General features: G+C 42.0%; 1 protein-coding gene across 16 annotated transcripts in view; it reads left to right on the forward strand.

The window, feature by feature from the left end:
• The window catches only part of dmd (dystrophin), a 1,983,813-nt gene that overhangs the window by 1,606,501 nt on the left and 356,541 nt on the right, over positions 1 to 20,771 (forward strand). For all 16 annotated transcript variants that reach the window (XM_072585000.1, XM_072584994.1, XM_072584999.1 and 13 more), the window contains one exon: positions 3,834 to 4,045. In XM_072585000.1, the coding sequence (XP_072441101.1) occupies positions 3,834 to 4,045 (212 nt within the window). The remainder of the gene's footprint in view (positions 1 to 3,833; positions 4,046 to 20,771) is intronic.

The raw sequence follows: 20,771 nt of genomic DNA on the forward strand, positions 1-20,771 counted from the left end.
CCTGCTCAGTGTTTTCTGTTAACCCAAGTCCATTAGATAGTAGATTGGAAGCTTTGAGCAATTTAACTTAATGGAGAAAGTGAGGACTGCAGATGCTGGAGATCAGAGCCGAAAATGTGTTGCTGGAAAAGCGCAGCAGGTCAGGCAGCATCCAAGGAGCAGGAGAATCGACGTTTTGGGCATGAGCCCTTCTTCAGGAATGAGGAAAGTGTGTCCAGCAGGCTAAGATAAAAGGTAGGGAGGAGGGACTTGGGGGAGGGGCGTTGGAAATGCAATAGGTGGAAGGTCAAGGTGAGGGTGATAGGCCGGAGTGGGGGTGGGGGTGGGGGCGGAGAGGTCAGGAAGAAGATTGCAGGTGAGGAAGGTGGTGCTGAGTTCGAGGGATTTGACTGAGACAAGGTGGGGGGAGGGGAAATGAGGAAACTGGAGAAATCTGAGTTCATCCCTTGTGGTTGAAGGGTTCCTAGGCGGAAGATGAGGCGCTCTTCCTCCAACCGTCGTGTTGCTATGGTCTGGCAATGGAGGAATCCAAGGACCTGTATGTCCTTGGTGGAGTGGGAGGGGGAGTTGAAGTGTTGAAGTACAAATTCACCTGCACCTCCACACACATCATTTATTGCATCCGCTGCACCCGATGTGGCCTCCTCGAAATTGGGGAGACAGGCCGCCTACTTGCGGAATGTTTCAGAGAACAACTCTGGGACACCTGGACCAACCAACCCAACCAACCACCCCGTGGCTCAACACTTCAACTCCCCCTCCCACTCCAAGGACATGCAGGTGCTTGGACTCCTCCATCGCCAGACCATAGCAACACGATGGCTGGAGGAAGAACGCCTCATCTTCCGCCTAGGGATCCTCCAACCACAAGGGATGAACTCAGATTTCTCCAGTTTCCTCATTTCCCCTCCCCCACCTTGTCTCAGTCAAATCCTTCGAACTCAGCACCACCTTCCTAACCTGCAATCTTCTTCCTGACCTCTCCACACCCACCCCCACCCCCACTCTGGCCTATCACCCTCACCTTGACCTCCTTCCATCTATCGCATTTCCAACGCCCTCCCCTAAGTCCCTCCTCCCTACCTTTTACCTTAGCCTGCTGGACACACTTTCCTCATTCCTGAAGAAGGGCTCATGCCTGAAATGTCAATTCTCTTGTTCCTTGGATGCTGCCTGACCTGCTGCGCTTTTCCAGCAACACATTTTCGGCTCTCAATTTGACTTAATCCCAAGAATAGTGGAGCTTAAGTGAACTTTCCCAAATGGGTTGGAAAACTATATTTTCATTCCATCATCTGTTTCTTTAGGCACTAAATGCAGATTCTTATTTAAAGGAAATTATTGATAGAAATCATCTTCTAAACTATGACCTTTTCTTGCTACCTCTACCCTAAGCCATTGTTTAGTCAAGTCATTTTGCATAATTTCCTTATCTCTTTGGTGTTCAAGTTCTTTAAAAAAAATTAGTTTCCATTGTTTCTTTGCATGATCTTTCATCTCTCTATTCATTTCTCTTCTTTTCTTTTTTCTCTTTCTTATTTCCAATGCTCTTTTTTCTTTTTATTCACTTGTCTTCCCATTGCTTTTTTCTTTTTCTTTCAGTTCAAACTTTTAAATTTTCATTTCCTAATGTCTCGCACCCTCTTGCTTGAGTCATTTCATTTCTCTTTTTTTTATTTCTAAGTCGTTTGTTTTTCCATTGCTAAATGAATCTTTGCTAAGTTTAGTGGTGCCAACTCCATTTCAGGTTTCTCTACTTTTTTTCTTCTTTGCTAGACTTCCCATTCCCCACATCTATTTTGTGCGCATAGAACAACTTATTAGGACCTTCCATTCGCCCCTTTCCTCCAATTGATTCAATTCAGATTTTATTGTCCATTTAGAAATGCATTCAGGGTACACTGCTCGTTAGTTAAAAAACACATAAATTCCAATTTCATTCAGGTCCATAATGCCTTGAGGATGGAATCATAATGAATAGATAACACTTGTTCAGGGACCAGTCTTAACACTTTAAATTTTAATTTTGCCCTAGAAATCTCCAGTGTAGGAATAGATTCCAGATCAAAGTTTTGTTCAGCTGTGTTCATTATACACTTTATAGTTGAAATCCAATTTAAATTTCCTAAAGATCAATAGTTGTTGTTTCTTCTTTTCATATCCACTTGGCAAGAGTTTTGTTTGCAAGAACTAACTCAGAAGTTGTGTATTTATCGACTAAATATTGATAGCTCGCACACAAGCATTAAATGATCCACTTTCCAGTTTTGCCTGCTCTCTAGATGCAAAACATTTCTCAAAATGAACCACAAAAGCAACAAAAGTTAAGATTTAAGTTCTGCCCTCATTCTATGTGCAAAGGGTGAGGAAGGTCTGTTTAAAAAAAGGTGTTAGTTATGTTAGATTGTGGATTTAAAAATGAGAAAAGATGCTGCTTTAAACCAAAGGACTTTGGAAGGTGTTGCAGTTAGTTTTTGTCAATGTAATACCTATCTCATTATGTGTCATATCTACAAGATGGCTTTATTTATGTGGAGGGGAGAATGTTAAACACCTCAGCTCCATATTTTTATGGGAGAAAGTGAGGACTGCAGATGCTGGAGTTCAGAGCTGAAAATGTGTTGCTGGAAAAGCGCAGCAGTCAGGTAGCATCCAAGGAGCAGGAGAATCGACGTTTCGGGCATGAGCCCTTCTTCAGGAATCATGCCCGAAACATCGATTCTCTTGCTCCTTGGATGCTACCTGACCTGCTGTGTTTTTCCAGCAACACATTTTCAGGTCCATGTTTTTATGTCCAGGAGCAGCAAATGAAAGATTGAGAATCGTTGTGTCTACAATCGCATGTCCTCAAAGACTCAAAAAGGAACTGAAAGAAAATATCTCATCAATGTCTGCAATCCAGACCAGTGCCAAAACTGAGCTTCACTGTTGATTTATTTGGTCTTTCCCTACCCATGTTTTATCTAATTTCTTTGTGTGTTTGTTTGTATGTGGATGGGGATTTTTTTTTTAAAAGGATAAAATTTCACCTGTAGAGAATTATGGGTTTGTCATTCCCGTTTCTTTTCTGCCATCAATTAAGAACAATGTTTTCCTGTTAAATACAGAAATCTGAGGGGTGTTTTCTTTTAATCTGAGTTTATCAGTCGAGGAAATTTTGCACATTGATTCAATCTTTTTAATCAACTCTAGGAATAGTGGGGCTTGGCTTCCAGAGCAGCTCCCCATTGCACCACCCCTTCCCCATCCTCGCCAAGCCCACCATCCCCCATAAGCCATGACACCAGAAGCCCAGATACAAGATTAACTTCTATTAGTGTGTATTATGGTAGGAACCACTGCTTGAATGAAATAAAACTTGGTAACAATAATATGTTGGGGTAGGTGGGCCCTCCCTTTCGCATTTGGAACCCAACCTTAAACTGTGGGTCATCCAATTAAGACCAAGATAAGGAAAGAAAATCAGAGAGTTTTAGGTCTTTGCAATTCCCTTCCTCAAAAGTCAGTGGATACAGAATCTTGGTAGCTTTTTAAAGCTTAGTTTTTAAGAATCTAAGGGGATGAAAGATTGTGGAGATTTCAGAAATGTAGAGTTCAGATTACAATCAGATCAGCCATTACTTTATTGAATGGTGGAGATTGCATTGATTCAGACTTTGCATCTGTTTTCATACTTGTGACAAATGAAATGTAGAAGACAAGATTTACAAATACCTAAAGCATGCTGATTATAATGGATTTCCTCGCACAATGGATGAATGTTTGCACCCTTGTAATAAAATTGTTCTTTGATGTAACCTTTTATTTTAATTTTCTTACCCTTTTTCCTGCAGTTGAAAAAGTTCAAAATCAGTGGGATGAAGTGCAGAACAGGTTACAGTCCCGCACTCAACAGCTACAAGAAATGCTAAAGGATTCCAACCAGTGGCTTGAAGCCAAGCAAGAGGCAGAGGAACTTTTAGAGAAAATCAGAACCAAGCAAGCCTCCTGGAAGGAAGTTTCCTATACCATGGACATACTAATGAAGCAGAATGCAGATGTTAAGGTAAATCAAATGGCTTTATAAATGTCAACAGCCTTTTTATTTCAGATAGATAAATCAACAGAAACAAAAATGTCTTTTCCCATTCCTCCCCCTTCCTCAATCGCAGCTTAAACTTTATAGTGTTTTAATATAAAGCATATCACAAGAGCCTGATCAGTCAGCATTTGATGCTGAGCTATTTAAGTTTGCAGTGCAGCTGTCTAAATGATTGGTTCAAGGTAGATTTTAAGGAAGATAAATGAAATGGTTTTGGAAAGAAATCCTCAAGCTGTGGACCTTTGCAGCTGAAGGCATGGAATGAAGGATGCACAGGAGAGCAGAATTGGGTGAGTGTAGAGGGTTCTTAATCTGGAGAAGGCTAAAGAGAGGGCTGATATTGTGGAGGGATTTACAAATCAGGATGAAAGTTTAAAATTGGAAGTGTCATGTTAAAATGAATCTCTTCTGGGGTAGAAATGATCTGTACAAGAAGGACGGATTACACCTAAATTGGAAGGGGACTGGCAGAGACATTTGCTGGAGCTGCTTGGTAGCACTTAAACTAATAAGGTGGGGGTGTGGGACCCAGGGAGATAGTGAGGAAAGAGATCAATCTGAGACTGGTACAGTTGAGAACAGAAGTGAGTCAAACAGTCAGGGCAGGCAGGGACAAGGTAGGACTAATAAATTAAACTGCATTTATTTCAATGCAAGGGGCCTAACGGGGAAGGCAGATGAACTCAGGGCATGGCTAGGAACATGGGACTAGGATATCATAGCAATTACAGAAACATGGCTCAGGGATGGGCAGGACTGGCAGCTTAATGTTCCAGGATACAAATGCTACAGGGAGGATAGAAAGGGAGGCAAGAGAGGAGGGGGAGTGACGTTTTTGATAAGGGATAGCATTATTGCTGTGCTGAGGGAGGATATTCAATAGACAATAGACAATAGGTGCAGGAGTAGGCCATTCTGCCCTTCGAGCTTGCACCACCATTCAATATGATCATGGCTGATCATCCTGAATCAGTATCCTGTTCCTGTCTTATCTCCATAACCCTTGATTCCACGATCCTTGAGAGCTCTATCCAACTCTTTCTTAAATGAATCCAGAGACTGGGCCTCCACTGCCCTCTGGTGCAGAGCATTCCACACAGCCACCACTCTCTGGGTGAAGAAATTTCTCCTCATCTCTGTCCTAAATGGTCTACCCCGTATTTTTAAGCTGTGTCCTCCGGTTCGGGACTCGCCCATCCCCGGAAACATGTTTCCTGCCTCCAGAGTGACCAATCCTTTAATAATCTTATATGTTTCGATCAGATCCCCTCTCAGTCTTCTAAACTCAAGGGTATGCAAGCCCAGTCACTCCAGTTTTTCAGTGTAAGGTAGTCCCGCCATTCCAGGCAAGTTATTTGGGTGGAACTGAGAAATAAAAAAGGGATGGTCACCTTTTTGGGATTGTATTATAGACCCCCTAATAGTCAGAGGGAAATTGAGAAACAAACTTGTAAGGAGATCTCAGCTATCTGTAAGAATAATAGGATGGTTATGGCCAGGGATTATAGCTTTCCAAACATAAACTGGGACTGCCATAGTGTTAATGGTTTAGATAGAGAGAAATCTGTTAAATGTGTACAAGAAAATTTTCTGATTTAATATGTGGAGTATCTACTGGAGAAGGTGCAAAACTTGACCTACTCTTGGGAAATAAGGCAGGGCAGGTGACTGAGGGGTCAGTGGGGAAGCACTTTGGGGCCAGCGACCATAATTCCATTAGATTTAAAATAGTGATAGAAAAGGATAGACCAGATTTAAAACTTGAATTCTAAATTGGAAAAAGGCCAATTTTGACGGTATTAGGCAAGAACTTTTGAAAGCTGATTGGGGCAGAGTGAAAGGAAAGGCTGGTAGGTACAGGGAATGCTGGATGACTAAAGAAATTGAGAGTTTGGTTAAGAAAAAGAAGGAAGAATATGTAATGTATAGACAGGATAGATCAAGTGAATCCTTAGAAGAGTATAAAGGCAGTAGGAATATACTTAAGAGGGAAATCAGGAGAGCAAAAAGGGGACATGAGATAGCTTTGGCAAATAGAGTTAAAGAATTAAGGAGAATCCAAAGGGTTTTTACAAATACATTAAGGACAAAAGCGTAACCAGGAGAGAATAGGGCTCCTCAAAGATCAGCAACAGAAAATAGGCGAGATGGTAAACAAATATGCTGCATCAGTATTTACTGTAGAAAAGGATATGGAAGATATAGACTGTAGGGTAATAGATAGTGACACCTTGCAAAATGTCCATATTACAGAGAAGGAAGTACTAGATATCTTGAAATGGATAATGGTGGTTAAATCCCCAGGACCTGATCAGGTGTACTCTAGAACTCTGTGGGAAGCCAGGGAAGTGATTGCTGGGCCTCTTGCTGAGATATTTGTATCATCGATAGTCACAGGTGAGGTGCCAGAAGACTGGAGGTTTGCAAACGTGGTGCCAGTGTTTAAGAACTCTGTGACCAGTGAAGTGCCACAAGGATCAGTGCTGAGTCTACTACTTTTTGTCATTTACATAAATTATTTGGATGCGAGCATAAGAGGTCTAGTTAGTAATTTTGCAAATGACACCAAAATTGGAGGTGTAATGGACAGCGAAGAAGGTTACCTCAGATTACAACAGGATCTTGACCAGATGGGCCAATGGGCCGAGAAGTGGCAGATGCAGTTTAATTCAGCTAAATGCGAGGTGCTGCATTTTGGGAAAGCAAATCTTAGCAGGACGTAAACATTTAATGGTAAGGTCCTAGTGAGTGTTGCTGAATAAAGAGACCTTGGAGTGCAGGTTCATAGCTCCTTGAAAGTTGAGTCGCAGGTAGCTCGGATAGTAAAGAAGGTGTTTGGTATGCTTTTCTCTATTGGTCAGAGTATTGACTACAGAGTTGGGAGGTCATGTTGCGGATGTACAGGGCATTGGTTAGGCCCCTGTTGGAATATTGCATGCAATTCTGGTCTCCTTCCTATCAGAAAACTGTTGTGAAACTTGAAAAGGCTTATAAGGATGTTGCCAAGGTTAGAGGATTTGAGGTATAGGGAGATGCTGAACAGGCTGGGGCTGTTTTCCCTGGACCATTGGAGATTGAGTGGTGACCTTATAGAGGTTTACAAAATCATAAGGGGCATGGATAGGATAAATAGACACAGTCTTTTCCCTGGGGTCGGGGAGTCCAGAACTAGAGGCCATAGGTTTAGGGTTTGAGGGGAAAAATATAAAATAGACTTAAGGTGCACCCTTTTCACACAGAGGGTGGTACGTGTATGGAATGAGCTGCCAGAGGAAGTGGTGGAGGCTGGTACAATTGCAACATTTAAGAGGCATTTGGATGGGTATATGAATAGGACGTGTTTGGAGGGATATGGGCCGGGTGCTGGCAGGTGGGACTAGATTGGGTTGGGATATCTGGTCGGCATGGATGGATTAGAGCAAAGGGTCTGTTTCCATGCTGTACATCTCTATGACTCTATGACTATGAACATAATCTCTGAATCTCTCAATCATTAGGCAATGGGAACCAATGGAAGTTAAAACATATCAACATGTTCCTAATAATTTTATGGTCTTGTATTTATTACTGTTAGCTTGTAGTTGATGCTAAGTAGTCGAAGGTCAAAGGGTATTTGTTATGTCAAACATAAATAAGTAGTGAAGCTGCATTTGAATCTCATTATAGATTAGAAAGAGCACTGTATGGAGGAAATGTTCATGCTTGAGCAACTTTTCATTCTGCCTTCTTGTTAACGTAGAGACCATTGCAGAATTAAACATCCTGATATTCGATTGAGTAATAAAACAGAAGTTTTAGGTTGGGTCTTTATCCACTCTATTAATTTAATACAAAGGTGATATTGGGCTCAGGGCAATATTTTGTATTTATGTTGACCTTTCAGTTAACATTTTTTTCTCATTTATTTATTCAAGACATTTCATGCAATGGTTGTTGGTTAATGTAAAAACTATGGGAAAATATAATCATGCAGCATTATACTTTCTGTGGAACTGCTTTCACCAGTTTACCTTTTTGATAAAAGTTTCAAATGTTGAGAATGTTACACCCAATTTAAAAGTGAAATTAAGGTAATGAAGCACTTTGAATGTGCATTTGATTATTCAGATGTAACATGATAATAAATGGGGCCTGAAAGTTAAAAAATTATGTGTCATTAGTGTAATTATGCAAATTCATTACATGAAGTCATGTAAGGAAGGAAATAATGTGCTTGTAATAGGCTAACCCATCAAACATTCATTACAACATCCTGTTATTAATGCCTCAAACAACGACCTGTAGGAGGCAGTAAATTAGATGCCAGGTATGTAATCCAGGCGACACAAATTGACATGACTTTCAATTTAAAACAAATGCAATTACAAGTTTTTTCTTCATGTACCTCGTTCAAAATGAATCAGGCACAATATTTTACTATGACTTGTAATGAACTTCTTTTGAATGTTTAGCTTGTTTTTAGTGTTTCTAATGTAGGTGAATGCAATGCGAGAATATCAAGGAGGAACAAACATAATCTTGCCTCCACCACCTGTCTCACACATTGAAGCCTGACAGGAAATTGTAATGTATGATAACAGGAAGGGCCTGTTCTTCTGAGAGACACTTTCACCTGCCAAGGTGGATAGATATTGCTGCAAACAAGCTATAATACTCAAGTGCTGATGTGTCAAAAAGCTGCCAGGAACCCACCAATTTCTGCATTTAACTGAAGAATTGTTTGTGAAATATGGAAAGACCAGTGAAACAGTGGATGTGCAATTAATGTGCTTAATTAAGTGGATTGTAACCCTGGCTTCTGACTTTACTTGCACTGCCTGGGTTTCTTGAACAACACCAGTTTGAGCAACATCAGAGGATATCAGGAATGGTTGGGGCTGAGCAATTGACAGAGTGGAAAATCTTCCAAAACAAAGATCTCACGGCTGCTTCTTTGCCCAAGTGAAAAGCCTTTGTTCACAGGACTTGATCTGAGTGTGTGCTTTTTACTGCTTTGGATTAACTTCAAAGGATATTTCTGCAACCTTAAGTTCTCTAAGTTGATGTACTCTTGATAGCAGCATGGCAGCTGCTATGGTGGGGAGCAAGAAAAGCAGCAGCAATAATACCAGCAGGAGGTGATGCCTTAACCACCTCCTGCTCCATGGGAGAGAGGGAATGAGCCCAGAGCTCCAGCTCTTAGGTGCCTGTACCCTGAGCTCTGGATATATACAAAGAGGATAAGCTTTCTCAACGTAAATGAGCATCAGTGCCGTGGGAGGGTTAGAATCTGATGATTACAGCCAATCTGGAGCAGACAACCACTCCCGAAGTGATTATGGTTACCAGAACCCTAAAATCTGCAGCTTCCTTCATGTCTGGGATTCCCTGGTGACATAAGTAGAATTTCTCAATGGCAGGTTTCCAGGGCTGCCACTTGCAGTCATTTTACAACTGATGGGTCCACTTAAAATGAAGAATCTCTCAGACTTGCTGCTCAAACCAGATTCCCAAAGGTCCACTGAGTCATAGATTGCGTACAACTGGCAAATAAGGCACCCTCAAATGAACTAGCATTATTTAGCAACCAATTTGGATCACACATCACTAATGTTCATCTTATATGCAACTACTGAAAGTTTGTCCAACATGTCCTGCAAGCCACCATGATGCCTTTGTCCTGCACTAATCAAGTGTACGACATTACTTGATACCGATGGCACTTTGGAGATATGGCCTACCTTTGAAGAACATGCTCGATGACAACTCAAGGCTGAGGCATCTTACCCTTGATTTGCGAGAACTGAAGGCATGGAGTGTTCATTGAGCAGGCATTTGGGATATTAAAGATGAGATTCAGGAACCTGAATAGACTTGACACCCTTCACTATATGTACCAGCTTGGGCTTCCATGATTGTAGTGGCTAGCTGTGCCTTGGACAGTATTGCACAGCAGACAGGACGAAGCTGCAGCAGGACTAGCAACACGAGGCAGAGGTGGAGGAACCCTGATATGGCCAGGCGATGGCAGCATTCATTTGGCTGTCAGAAATGCACAGGACAGACTAATTCAGGCATGCTCAACTAATTTGAGGTAGCGCAATCATCTAGTCAGTCAATACTGAAACCATGTGGCACATCCTGTCTTCAGCATAAAGTAATCTCACAGTCAACAGGTCATCACATCACTCACACCTGATGGTTATCTTTCCCTCTTATCATACTATTTACACAGAGTAGGAAATCAGTTGACAGGATGTATGTGGATGTACCTGCCAGAGAAGGTGCAAAACGTGATCTACTCTTGGGAAATAAGGCAGGTGACTGAGGTGTCAGTGGGGGAGCACTTTGGGGCTAGCAACCATAATTCTATTAGATTTAAAATCGTGATGGAAATGGATAGACCAGATCTAAAAGTTGAAGTTCTTAGGTGGAGAAAGGCCAATTTTGACGGTATCAGGCAAGAAATTTGGAAAGCTGGTTGGGGGCAGATGTTCGCAGGTAAAGGAACGGCTGGAAATTGGGAAGCATTTAGAAATGAGATAATGAGAGTCCAGGGAAAGTATATTCCTGTTACGGTGAAAGGAAATACTGGTGGGTATAGGGAATGCTGGATGACTAAAGAAATTAAGGGTTTGGTTAAGAAAAAGAAGGAAGCATATGTAAGATGTTGACAGGATAGATCGAGTGAATCCTTAGAAGAGTATAAAGGCAGTAGGAGTATATTTAAGAGGGAAATCAGGATGGCAAAAAGGGGACATGAGATAGCTTTGGCAAATAGAATTAAGGATAATCCAAAGGGTTTTTACAAATACATTAAGGACTAAAGGGTAACTAAGGAGAGAATAGGGCCCCTCAAAGATCAGCAAGGCGGCCTTTGTGTGGAGCCGCAGAAAATGGAGAAGATAGTAAACAAGTATTTTGTATCAGTATTTACTGTGGAAAAGAATATGGAAGATATAGACTGTAGGGAACTAGATGGTGACATCTTGCAAAATGTCTATATTACAGAGAAGGAAGTGCTGGATGTCTTGAAACAGGTAAAGGTGGATAAATCCCCAGGACCTGACCAGGTATACCCTAGAACTCTGTGGGAAGCTGGAGAAGTGATTGCTGGGCCTCTTGCTGAGATATTTGTATCATTGATCGTCACAGGTGAGGTGCCGGAAGACTGGAGGTTGGCTAACGTGGTGCCACTGTTTAAGAAGGGTGACAAGGACAAGCCAGGGAACTATAGACCAGAGAGCCTGACGTCAGTGGTGGGCAAGTTGTTGGAGGGAATCCTGAGGGACAGGATGTACATGTATTTGGAAAGGCAAGGACTGATTAGGGATAGTCAACATGGCTTTGTGCATGGCAAATCATGTCTCACAAACTTGATTGCGTTTTTTGAGGAAGTAACAACGAGGATTGATGAGGGCCGAGCAGTAGATGTGATCTATATGGATTTCAGTTCAACAAGGTTCCACATGGGAGACTGATTAGCAAGGTTAGATCTCATGTAATACAGGGAGAACTAGCCATTTGGATACAGAACTGGCACAAAAGTAGAAGACAGAGGGTGGTGGTGGAGGGTTGTTTTTCAGACTGGAGGCCTGTGACCAGTGGAGTGCCACAAGGATCGGTGCTGGGTCCTCTACTTTTTGTCATTTACATAAATGATTTGGATGTGAGCATAAGAGGTACAGTTAGTAAGGTTGCAGATGACACCAAAATTGGAGGTGTAGTGGACAGCGAAGAGGATTACCTCAGATTACAACAGGATCTTGACCAGATGGGCTAATGGGCCGAGAAGTAACAAATAGATTAATTCAGATAAATGTGAGATGCTGCATTCTGGGAAAGCAAATCTTAGCAGGACGTAAACACTTAATGGTAAGGTGCTAGGAGTGTTGCTGAACAAAGAGACCTTGGAGTGTAGGTTCATAGCTCCTTGAAAGTGGAGTCGCAGATAGATAGGATAGTGAAGAAGGCATTTGGTATGCTTTCTTTTATTGGTCAGAGTATTGAATACAGGAGCTGGGAGGACATGTTGTGGCTGTACAGGACATTGGTTAAGCCACTGTTGGAATATTGCGTGCAATTCTGGTCTCCTTCCTAATGGAAAGATGTTGTGAAACTTGAAAGGGTTCAGAAAAGATTTACAAGGATGTTGCCAGCGTTGGAGGATTTGAGCTATAGGGAGAGGCTGAACAGGCTGGGGCTGTTTTCCCTGGAGCATCGGAGGCTGAGGGGTGACCTTATAGAGGTTTACAAAATTATGAGGGGCATGGATAGGATAAATAGACAAAGTCTTTTCCCTGGGGTCGGGGAGTCCAGAACTAGAGGGCATAGTTTTAGGGTAGAGGGGAAAGGTATAAAACAGACCTACAGGGCAACTTTTTCACACAGAGGGTAGTAAGTGTATAGAATAAGCTGCCAGAGGAAGTGGTGGAGGCTGGTACAATTGCAACATTTAAGATGCATTTGGATGGGTATATAAATAGGAAGGGTTTGGAGGGACTAGATTGGGTTAGGATATCTGATCGGCATGGACAGGTTGGACTGAAGGGTCTGTTTCCATGCTGTACATCTCTATGACTTTATGAGTAAGCAGGTTACAATGGGGACAACAGGACTCCTGACCTTTGAAGTAAAGTTTCTGTTCCTAAATGTTGAACAGTGAAGTGGCAATGTAATAGTGTCAAACATCCATGTGATAACCTTGATACAGCTATAAATTCTTTCTCTCCCTTTTCTGTTTGTGCAAACCCTGTGGTTTCAGCAAAACTAAAAGCAGGCTCTCATTCACCTGTTCTGACTGTCAGGATGCTAATGGCTGCTAACCTCTGGATTTTGGAGCCTGTGATGGTTCAGCCATAGATTGCATCACCAGCAACAGAAGACATAGAAGCACAAGTAGGGCATTTGGCCTATTAGCTCTGCTCTCACATTCAATGAGATTGTGGCTGATCAGATCATGCTCAAGCCCACTTTCCTGCCTTTTCCCCATAACTGTTGATTCTCGATTAATCGGGCTACCTTGACGTTGAATATACTTCGTGACCCAGCTTCTACAGCTGTCTGCAGTCAAGAATTTCACAGAGTCGCCACCTTTTGAGAGAAGAAGTTCTTCATCTCTTTCTTAACTGAGCAACAGCTTCCTCTCGGACAATGCCCTAATGGTCCTTGACTCTCCCACAAGTGGAAATAATCTCCTTGAATTTACCATATCAAGTGACCTCAGAACATTTTATGCTTTAATAAAGTCGACTTCCAGTCTCCGAAAGTTCAAGGAGTACAGATCCAACCTACTCTATCTCTCTTCCATACATGGGATCAGTCTCATGATCCTTCTCTGGATTGCATCCAATGCTATTATATCTTTCTTTAGAGAAAAAGAGTAAAGCTGTTCATAATATTCCACGTGTTGTCTGACTGGTACCTTGTACAGTTTTAGCAAGACTTCCATATTTTGTACTCCATTCCCTTTGAGACACTTTAAGCCCCTTCCATTGTGTGCAACTCAGAATATTAAAATTCAGTTTAACTTCAAATGTTGGGAAAGTGGTTAGATATCATAATTGAGATAAAATTAACAGTCACTTCAATAAATGTCAAGTAAATCAGTTTTAATTCTCTTAAGGTTTTGATGCTTTATATGGCATTTGAAAGAGTTCAATATGACAAGTTTGTCAACAAAGCTGAAGCTTATTGCATAAAAGGCTGAGTGTTAGGAAACAGAAAACTGTAGTTGTTTTATGGGCTAGTGAAGAGTATACAATAAGGTAAGCCACTGGTCAGTGTTAGGATCCTGGCCTTTCCTGATATATATGAATGAACTCAATGTGAGGGTCTGTGGCTCAATTTCAAAATCTGGGGATGACATAAGTCTTGGAAATATCATGAAATGACACTTGACTGCCCCATGCTCTTTTGTTACAGGCTGTGCTGTGTCCCACAGATGCTGCCTGTCCCTATCCTGGTGAAAAGCATGCTTGCATGGGTACTGCTCTTTTTGAAAGTGCAGGATGGTTGAGAGCAATTTGTGGTTTATTGAAAAAAATGGAGAAGCCAGTTGGGGTACAGCAAGATCCACAAGTCGTTTTCAGATAAATAACCAGATAGTTTTTGTAACGATTTGGCTAAGGGCTCAATGTTCGCCAAAATTCCTGGCTCTTCTCCAATTCATACAACAGGATTTTTACATCTACCTGAGGTGCCAGAAACATCATGAGTTTAACGTCTGGCCTGAAAATTTTGACACCTTTGACAGTGTACAATTCCCTTAGTATATCACTGCTTTGGTAGCCTCGATTATGGAGAGGACATTCTAATAAGTCTCAGTGGCAGTAGTCGTATCCTTGAGGGAAAAATGACAGTGTTGAGCAAGCAGTTGACAAACATTATTACCAAAAACATAGATTCTATATTTGTTCTTTCATTTACAGTTTGAAGATCTTTGGTGAAAATTAACTGCTCCACTTGTTCATATAATAGTAGCTTGTGCTTCGGAGCTGGCCTTCAATTCCTTAATATCTCAGAGGGCTGATAAAATGCCACATCAATGCAATTCTTTCTTTTAACAATTGGCTGAAATTTCCTTGAATAGTTAATGCTGATATCATCATGATTAAGTGGCTTCATTTGACAGAAACATTCTCAATGCAATTTCTTATATGTTTTATGACTTTGCCATTTATTTTGAAAAGGTGGGAGTCATGGTTTTAGTAATTTGAAAGCTGACTAATTATGAGTCATTCATGATAATCAATTATGTGTAGTTATTTACAAGACACAGAAGCTCATAGTAAATATGAATCATGAAATATAAGGTGGTAAGGCCCATTCCACTTCTTCACTTTTAATTCTTTTGCAGTTCACCTGCCTTTGAATATCTGATCCCAGTGATCATTTTAAATGTCTGAGCCTAGTCTGTGAACTATTTGATAATAGATATTGGCCTCACTATATCGTAAACTTTAATATTTTGCGGCAGAAGTCATTGGGTAGGTAGGTAGTCGGTATAGGTTTCCTGCCTTCATAGTGATGCTGAGAAAATTTATAATTTGCTTTCCTCCGTCATGCCTCCGAATGTGCTTACCTGACTTTATACATAATCAAATATGGGATTGTCCTGGTACATTGCACAAAATTACACAGAGGAAGACAAAATCCTGATCCTCCATGACTGTATAAAATAGTTCATCCTTCAGTCTAATGCATTATATCATCCAAGCACAGCAATAGTTCCAAAGAAGAGTCACATTGCTTTCTCCACAGATGCTGCCAGACCTGTTGAGTTTCACCAATACTTTATGTTGTTAATTACAGGATCCATTTTGTTAGCATGGCAAAATTATTTGGCGTCCAAAGGAATTTGGAGTCAACAATGTTAAGTTCCCAACTAAGACCAAGAGGCCTAATTGTTTAACACCAGGAGGAGCTTCATTAATGAGGTGTTCATTCTGCAGCAGCAAGGATACCATCATGATGTCATGTGATCGGACTCTGAAAATGACAGTCCACTCTACTTACCAAATACAGACCATCCCTTTCCCATTACATCAGAGCTTCCTCCATTGCAAACATTCACACTATCCAACAGCTGATAGGTAAGAAGCTGCACAGGGCATTGATTCCTGTGTGGCTGTCAGCTCACCTCAGGTGTCTGCTTAGCTTTCTTATTGGTAGAATTCTGAGCAAAACTCTTGTTAACATACTGGAACCACAGCCCACTCAATGATTCAAAGTTCTCTGGCATTGTTCTTGGTGAAGTGTCAGTTATGCATGACATTTGATTTGCTGAAACCATGTTTGACAATAGGTGTCATTGCTGAAAAATGTGTTGCTGGAAAAGCACAGCAGGTCAGGCAGCATCCAAGGAGCAGGAGAATTGACGTTTCAGGCATAAGCCCTCCTTCAGGAATGAGGAAGGTGTGCCAAGCAGGCTAAGATAAAAGGTAGGGGAGGAGGGACTTGGGGGAGGGGCGTTGGTGGAAGGAGGTTAAAGTGAGGGTGATAGGCCGGAGAGGGGATGTGGGCGGAGAGGTCAGGAAGAAGATTGCAGGTCAAGAAGACAGTGCTGAGTCCAAGGGTTGGGACTGAGATAAGGGGGTGGGCGTGGGGGGGTGATGGGAAATGAGGAAGCTGGAGAAATCTGCATTCATCCTTTGTGGTCGGAGGGTTCCGAGGCGGAAGATGAAGTGCTCTTCCTCCAGGCGTCCTTGGTGGAGTGGGAGGGAGAGTTAAAGTATTCAGCCATGGGGCGGTTGGGTTGGTTGGTGCGGGTGTCCCAGAGGTGTTCACTGAAACGTTTCGCAAGTAGGCGGCCTGTCTCCCCAATGTAGAGGAGGCCACATCGGGTGCAGCGGATGCAGTAAATGATGTGTGTGAAGGTGCAGGTGAATTTGTGATGGATATGGAAGGATCCCTTGGGGCCTTGGAAGGAAGTGAGGGGGAAGTGCGGTTGCAGGAGAAGGCGCCGGGAGTGGAGGTTGGGTTGGTGGGCGATGTGGACCTGACGAGGGAGTCACGGAGGGAGTGGTCTTTTTGGAACGCTGATAGGGGAGGGGAGGGAAATATATCCTTGGTGGTGGGGTCCATTTGGAGGGGGCGGAAATGACAAAGGATGATAGGATGTATCTGGAGGTTGGTGGTGTGGTAGGTGAGGACCAGTGGGGTTCTGTCCTGGTGGTGATTGGAGGGGCAGGGTTCAACGGCGGAGGAGCGGGAAGTGGAGGTGATGTGGTGGAGAGCATCGTCAACCACGTCTGAGGGGAAATTGCGGTGTTTGAAGAAGGAGGCCATCTGGGTTGTTCGATATTGGAATTGGTCTTCCTGGGAGCAGATGCGGCGGAAGCGAAGGAATTGGGAATATGAGATGGTATTTTTACAGGGGGCAGGCTGGGAGGAGGTGTAATCGAGGTAGCTGTGGGAGTCGGTCGGTTTATAGTAAATGTCCGTGTTGAGTCAGTCGCCCGAGATAGAAATGGAGAGGTCTAGGAAAGGGAGGGAGGAGTCTGAGACGGTCCAGGTAAATTTGAGGTCGGGGTGGAAGGTGTTAGTAAAGTAGATGAACTGTTCAACCTCCTCGTGGGAGCACAACGAGGTGTTGTTGACAGGAAACAACAGAATTAGGTTTTCCAACAAGACAACAAGGCCAAACACAGCATTTTCCAAAAAAGGTCAAGAAACATTGTTGAGGGATTACACCCCGAGTGAGCAGTGGGTACCACTCAATCATCATAGCACAGACAGAGACCAGTCTCCTACACTGTACAGACAAGAAACAATATCGTAAATGAGAAGGAATACAGACCAGTTTTTGGCAACCAAAACAAACGTGCCAGAGACAACATTAATTGAGAATCCAAAAATTATTGTGGTCCTGTGGAGCATCTTGCCTGTCGGCTGTTGGATAATGTGAACGTTTTCAATGGCGGAACCTCTGCCGAAATGGGGAAGGGATGTTCTGTATTTGGTTAGTAGGCTGAGCTTCCTTGGGAACTTAACATTGTTGACTCCAAGTTCTCTATTTTGTTTGTTCTTTTAAAGTGGAGGTCAGTGGTGGTTTGAACCATTTCCTACCCATGGGATTTTAACCTCCTTTCCATGTACCTAAGTTCATGTCTGAAGGGACCCGAGTGCATCTTCACTTTTACTCTGCAGTTTTTTTATTCACATACAAAATGGTAACCTCCTTTGCTCAGTGCCTTTAAGCGGAACTGCAATTTCTCTGACATAATGGAAAATTTTGAGAATCCAATTATTATTTGTTATTCTGCCTTATGGTGTTTTGCCTCATAAATTTGACTGAAATTTTGACTGTATGTTAAACTTTCAAGTGCATCATCTCGGTTGAAAACTGCTCAAAGCGATTTTGAAAAATATTGTGTGAGAAATGCACTTGGCTTAGCCCTCTAGGCATGCTTTTACAAAATTTGATATCTGGAAACAGCTGAATTCTCTTATAATGTTTACAGCATTGGAATGGGTACTTGTTAACTCGATCACTTCCTGCAGTGGCAGCACATGGAACATCAACAGCCTCGAGAACATGCAGTCATCTTTGCTGACATTTTCAAGCAATGACAAGTATGAAGCACTTTACATGGGCTTCTTGTGGCAATTTGAATGACTTGCACTTGCAGATTATGAATGAATAAATGGAGCCAACAAATCGAAAGCGTATGGATTCACCAGCTCATTTTGCAAATTCGGAAAATTTATGAAAATCAAATTGTAAAATTGTAGGACCTCAGAAACTGTATTCTTATTATTCCTGGTTCTTGTTTGGCTTCCTTTTTTAGTTGGTGATATGTGTCAAAGGTCCTTATAAAGTTGTTACGTATGATTTTTCTCTTCCCAAATTTATATCCTCTTTTGAAGCTGGTTCACTATTTTGGAGCACAATTCCTCAATGCTGTAATGTTCTGCAGGACCTCACCAAATGCTCAATCATCTTAGGTAATCCCAGACAATATCTATTGCTGGCTGTGAGAACGAAGTGGCATCACTGTTAAGCTTCATTCTGTCTCTTTCAGTGTACATGCATCTGTCTTTGGATAGTGATCAAACCCATACATTACCAAAGTGCAAACACTGTCTCCTGCCAGCTACATAAACATAATTAAAAATTCAGCAGAAGAGCAAATCAAAGCGCACAACGTTGAAACATTTTAAGTGTGCCTAACACACTTCTGCATTGATATGAAGCAGCTTGAAGAGTGTATTAGTGTGAAAGATAGCTATAATTAGGATAATCCCTAATGTGTGGAAACAGGCCATTCAGCCCAACAAGTCCACACTGATCCTCTGAAGAGTAACCCACTCAGACCCATTTCCCTCCCCTATTGCTGTACATTTACCCCCAGGCTAATGCACCTAATCTACACATTCCTGAACACTATGGGCAATTAGCATGGCCAGTTCACCTAACCTGCACATCTTTGAATTGTGGAAGGAAACCAGAGCACCCAGAGGAAGCCCACGCAGCCATGGGCAGAATGTGCAAACTCTGCACAGACAAGGCCTGGGGCTGGAATCGAACAGTGAGGCAGCAATGCTAACCCCTGAGCCACAATGCCACCAGTTAGCAATATAAATCATGTGATTGGGCCTTTATTTGACTAACAGCACTGAAACCCAGCATTTCAAGACATCCCTTTAGATACAGCATCTCAAATCTACTTAGATTCAAACCAGCAGGGAAGAGGTCCAGCTAGATGAAAAGCTACATTTGAGAAATGCCGAGTTGAATCATGGGTTACAGTATTGGCAACATTAAATGGGATGTTCTCAAGAGAGAACAGGAGCTGCCATTGAATGTTTACATTTGTGTCACTTTCACTGAGTGGTACTAGAGGAATTTTCAACTGCAAACCGCAATAGAATGCATGAAATTGTATTCGTTATCACAGAAGTCCACCAATCGTCTTGCAGTCATTCGGTACAAGCATGGGTTGTTAGAGTCCAAGTATTTAATTTTTAAATGGTTTGCAAGGACAAAATAAAGTACCACAGCTCTGCTGATGGAATTTTCGCAAGACTAAATGTTACAAGGCTCCACTCTTGCCATGAAGTGGGAGTTGGAGACTGAGTCGGAGCACTATCGTGCTGCCATCTAGTGAAAGCTCAGTAAGAACTGACTGCTGCAATATATCCTTTATTGTTGTGTGATATTTTTGAGTGTTTAAAATCCTGTCCTGTACTAATGGGGTTTTGAGGCTGAGTGACTTTTAATATAATCTTTCCACTAAATTGCAAACTCAAACCTTCAGCTGCTCAGCAGCAACCTGACATGGAATTGTTCTCAACCAACTAACTGTGCAGCATTCATCAGTTGTTCGACACATTTCGAGTTTCAGATTATTGTGTGAGAAATGTAACATGGTTAGAAATTAGTAATTAAGTTTTGGCTTGTCACAGGAGACTTTTGAATGGAAATGTAGAGCCATCATTGCTAAAGCAAAAAGGTGTTTGTTGACATTAAAATTCAAAGTGAACCTGCACTATTGTCCCTCTGTCTGCTCTACAGCATGGTCCAGTTTTGATTGGCACTGATCCAAGATAAAACATGGAGGCAGTCAGCAGTGTAGTTAGCAATTCATTGATTTTCATTGCCAAACTTACTGTTGATTGATCTGGTTTCTTACCGCACCTTGAGCCTTGATCTTTGTTCCATGGAATATCAATACAACCATCTATTTTTGTTGACTACTTTTGCTGCACAAAGTCCGTTCCCAAATTTCCTTCCTTCCTTCCTTACAGAAGTATTTGATTTTTTCACACAGTTCCATGGGCATCAACTGCCCTTCTGTACTTCATCTTCACAGCCATTCTTTCTGCACGAGACCAGACAGCAAACACCAGGAACTTACCAACATCAGAAGCGTTGCAGCCAAGCTAAGTTCATTGTTGTTCATGTGAAAGTGTTTCAGTTAGGATCAGTAAATAAAGCTGTTATTATTCTTCTTCCTTTCTACCCAACACTGAGAGCCATCGTGGCGCACTATTTGCCATTACATCTGAGTTAGCACAAACCTGACATTTGTTGTTCCAAATATTGTTCAGTACTACACTGGAAAAATGGTTTTGTGCATTATTTAGAGTTGTTGAGATGTTAGTATCTTTCCCAGAAGGTCATTTCCGACACTGTGATTTATGTACTGATATCTTTTTCCCATTAGAAATAAATGGCATGCGTCTTGTGGGAAAAATAGATTTCTAG

Source organism: Chiloscyllium punctatum, chromosome 15, assembly GCF_047496795.1.
Source record: "Chiloscyllium punctatum isolate Juve2018m chromosome 15, sChiPun1.3, whole genome shotgun sequence".
Taxonomy (NCBI): Eukaryota; Metazoa; Chordata; class Chondrichthyes; order Orectolobiformes; family Hemiscylliidae; genus Chiloscyllium; species Chiloscyllium punctatum.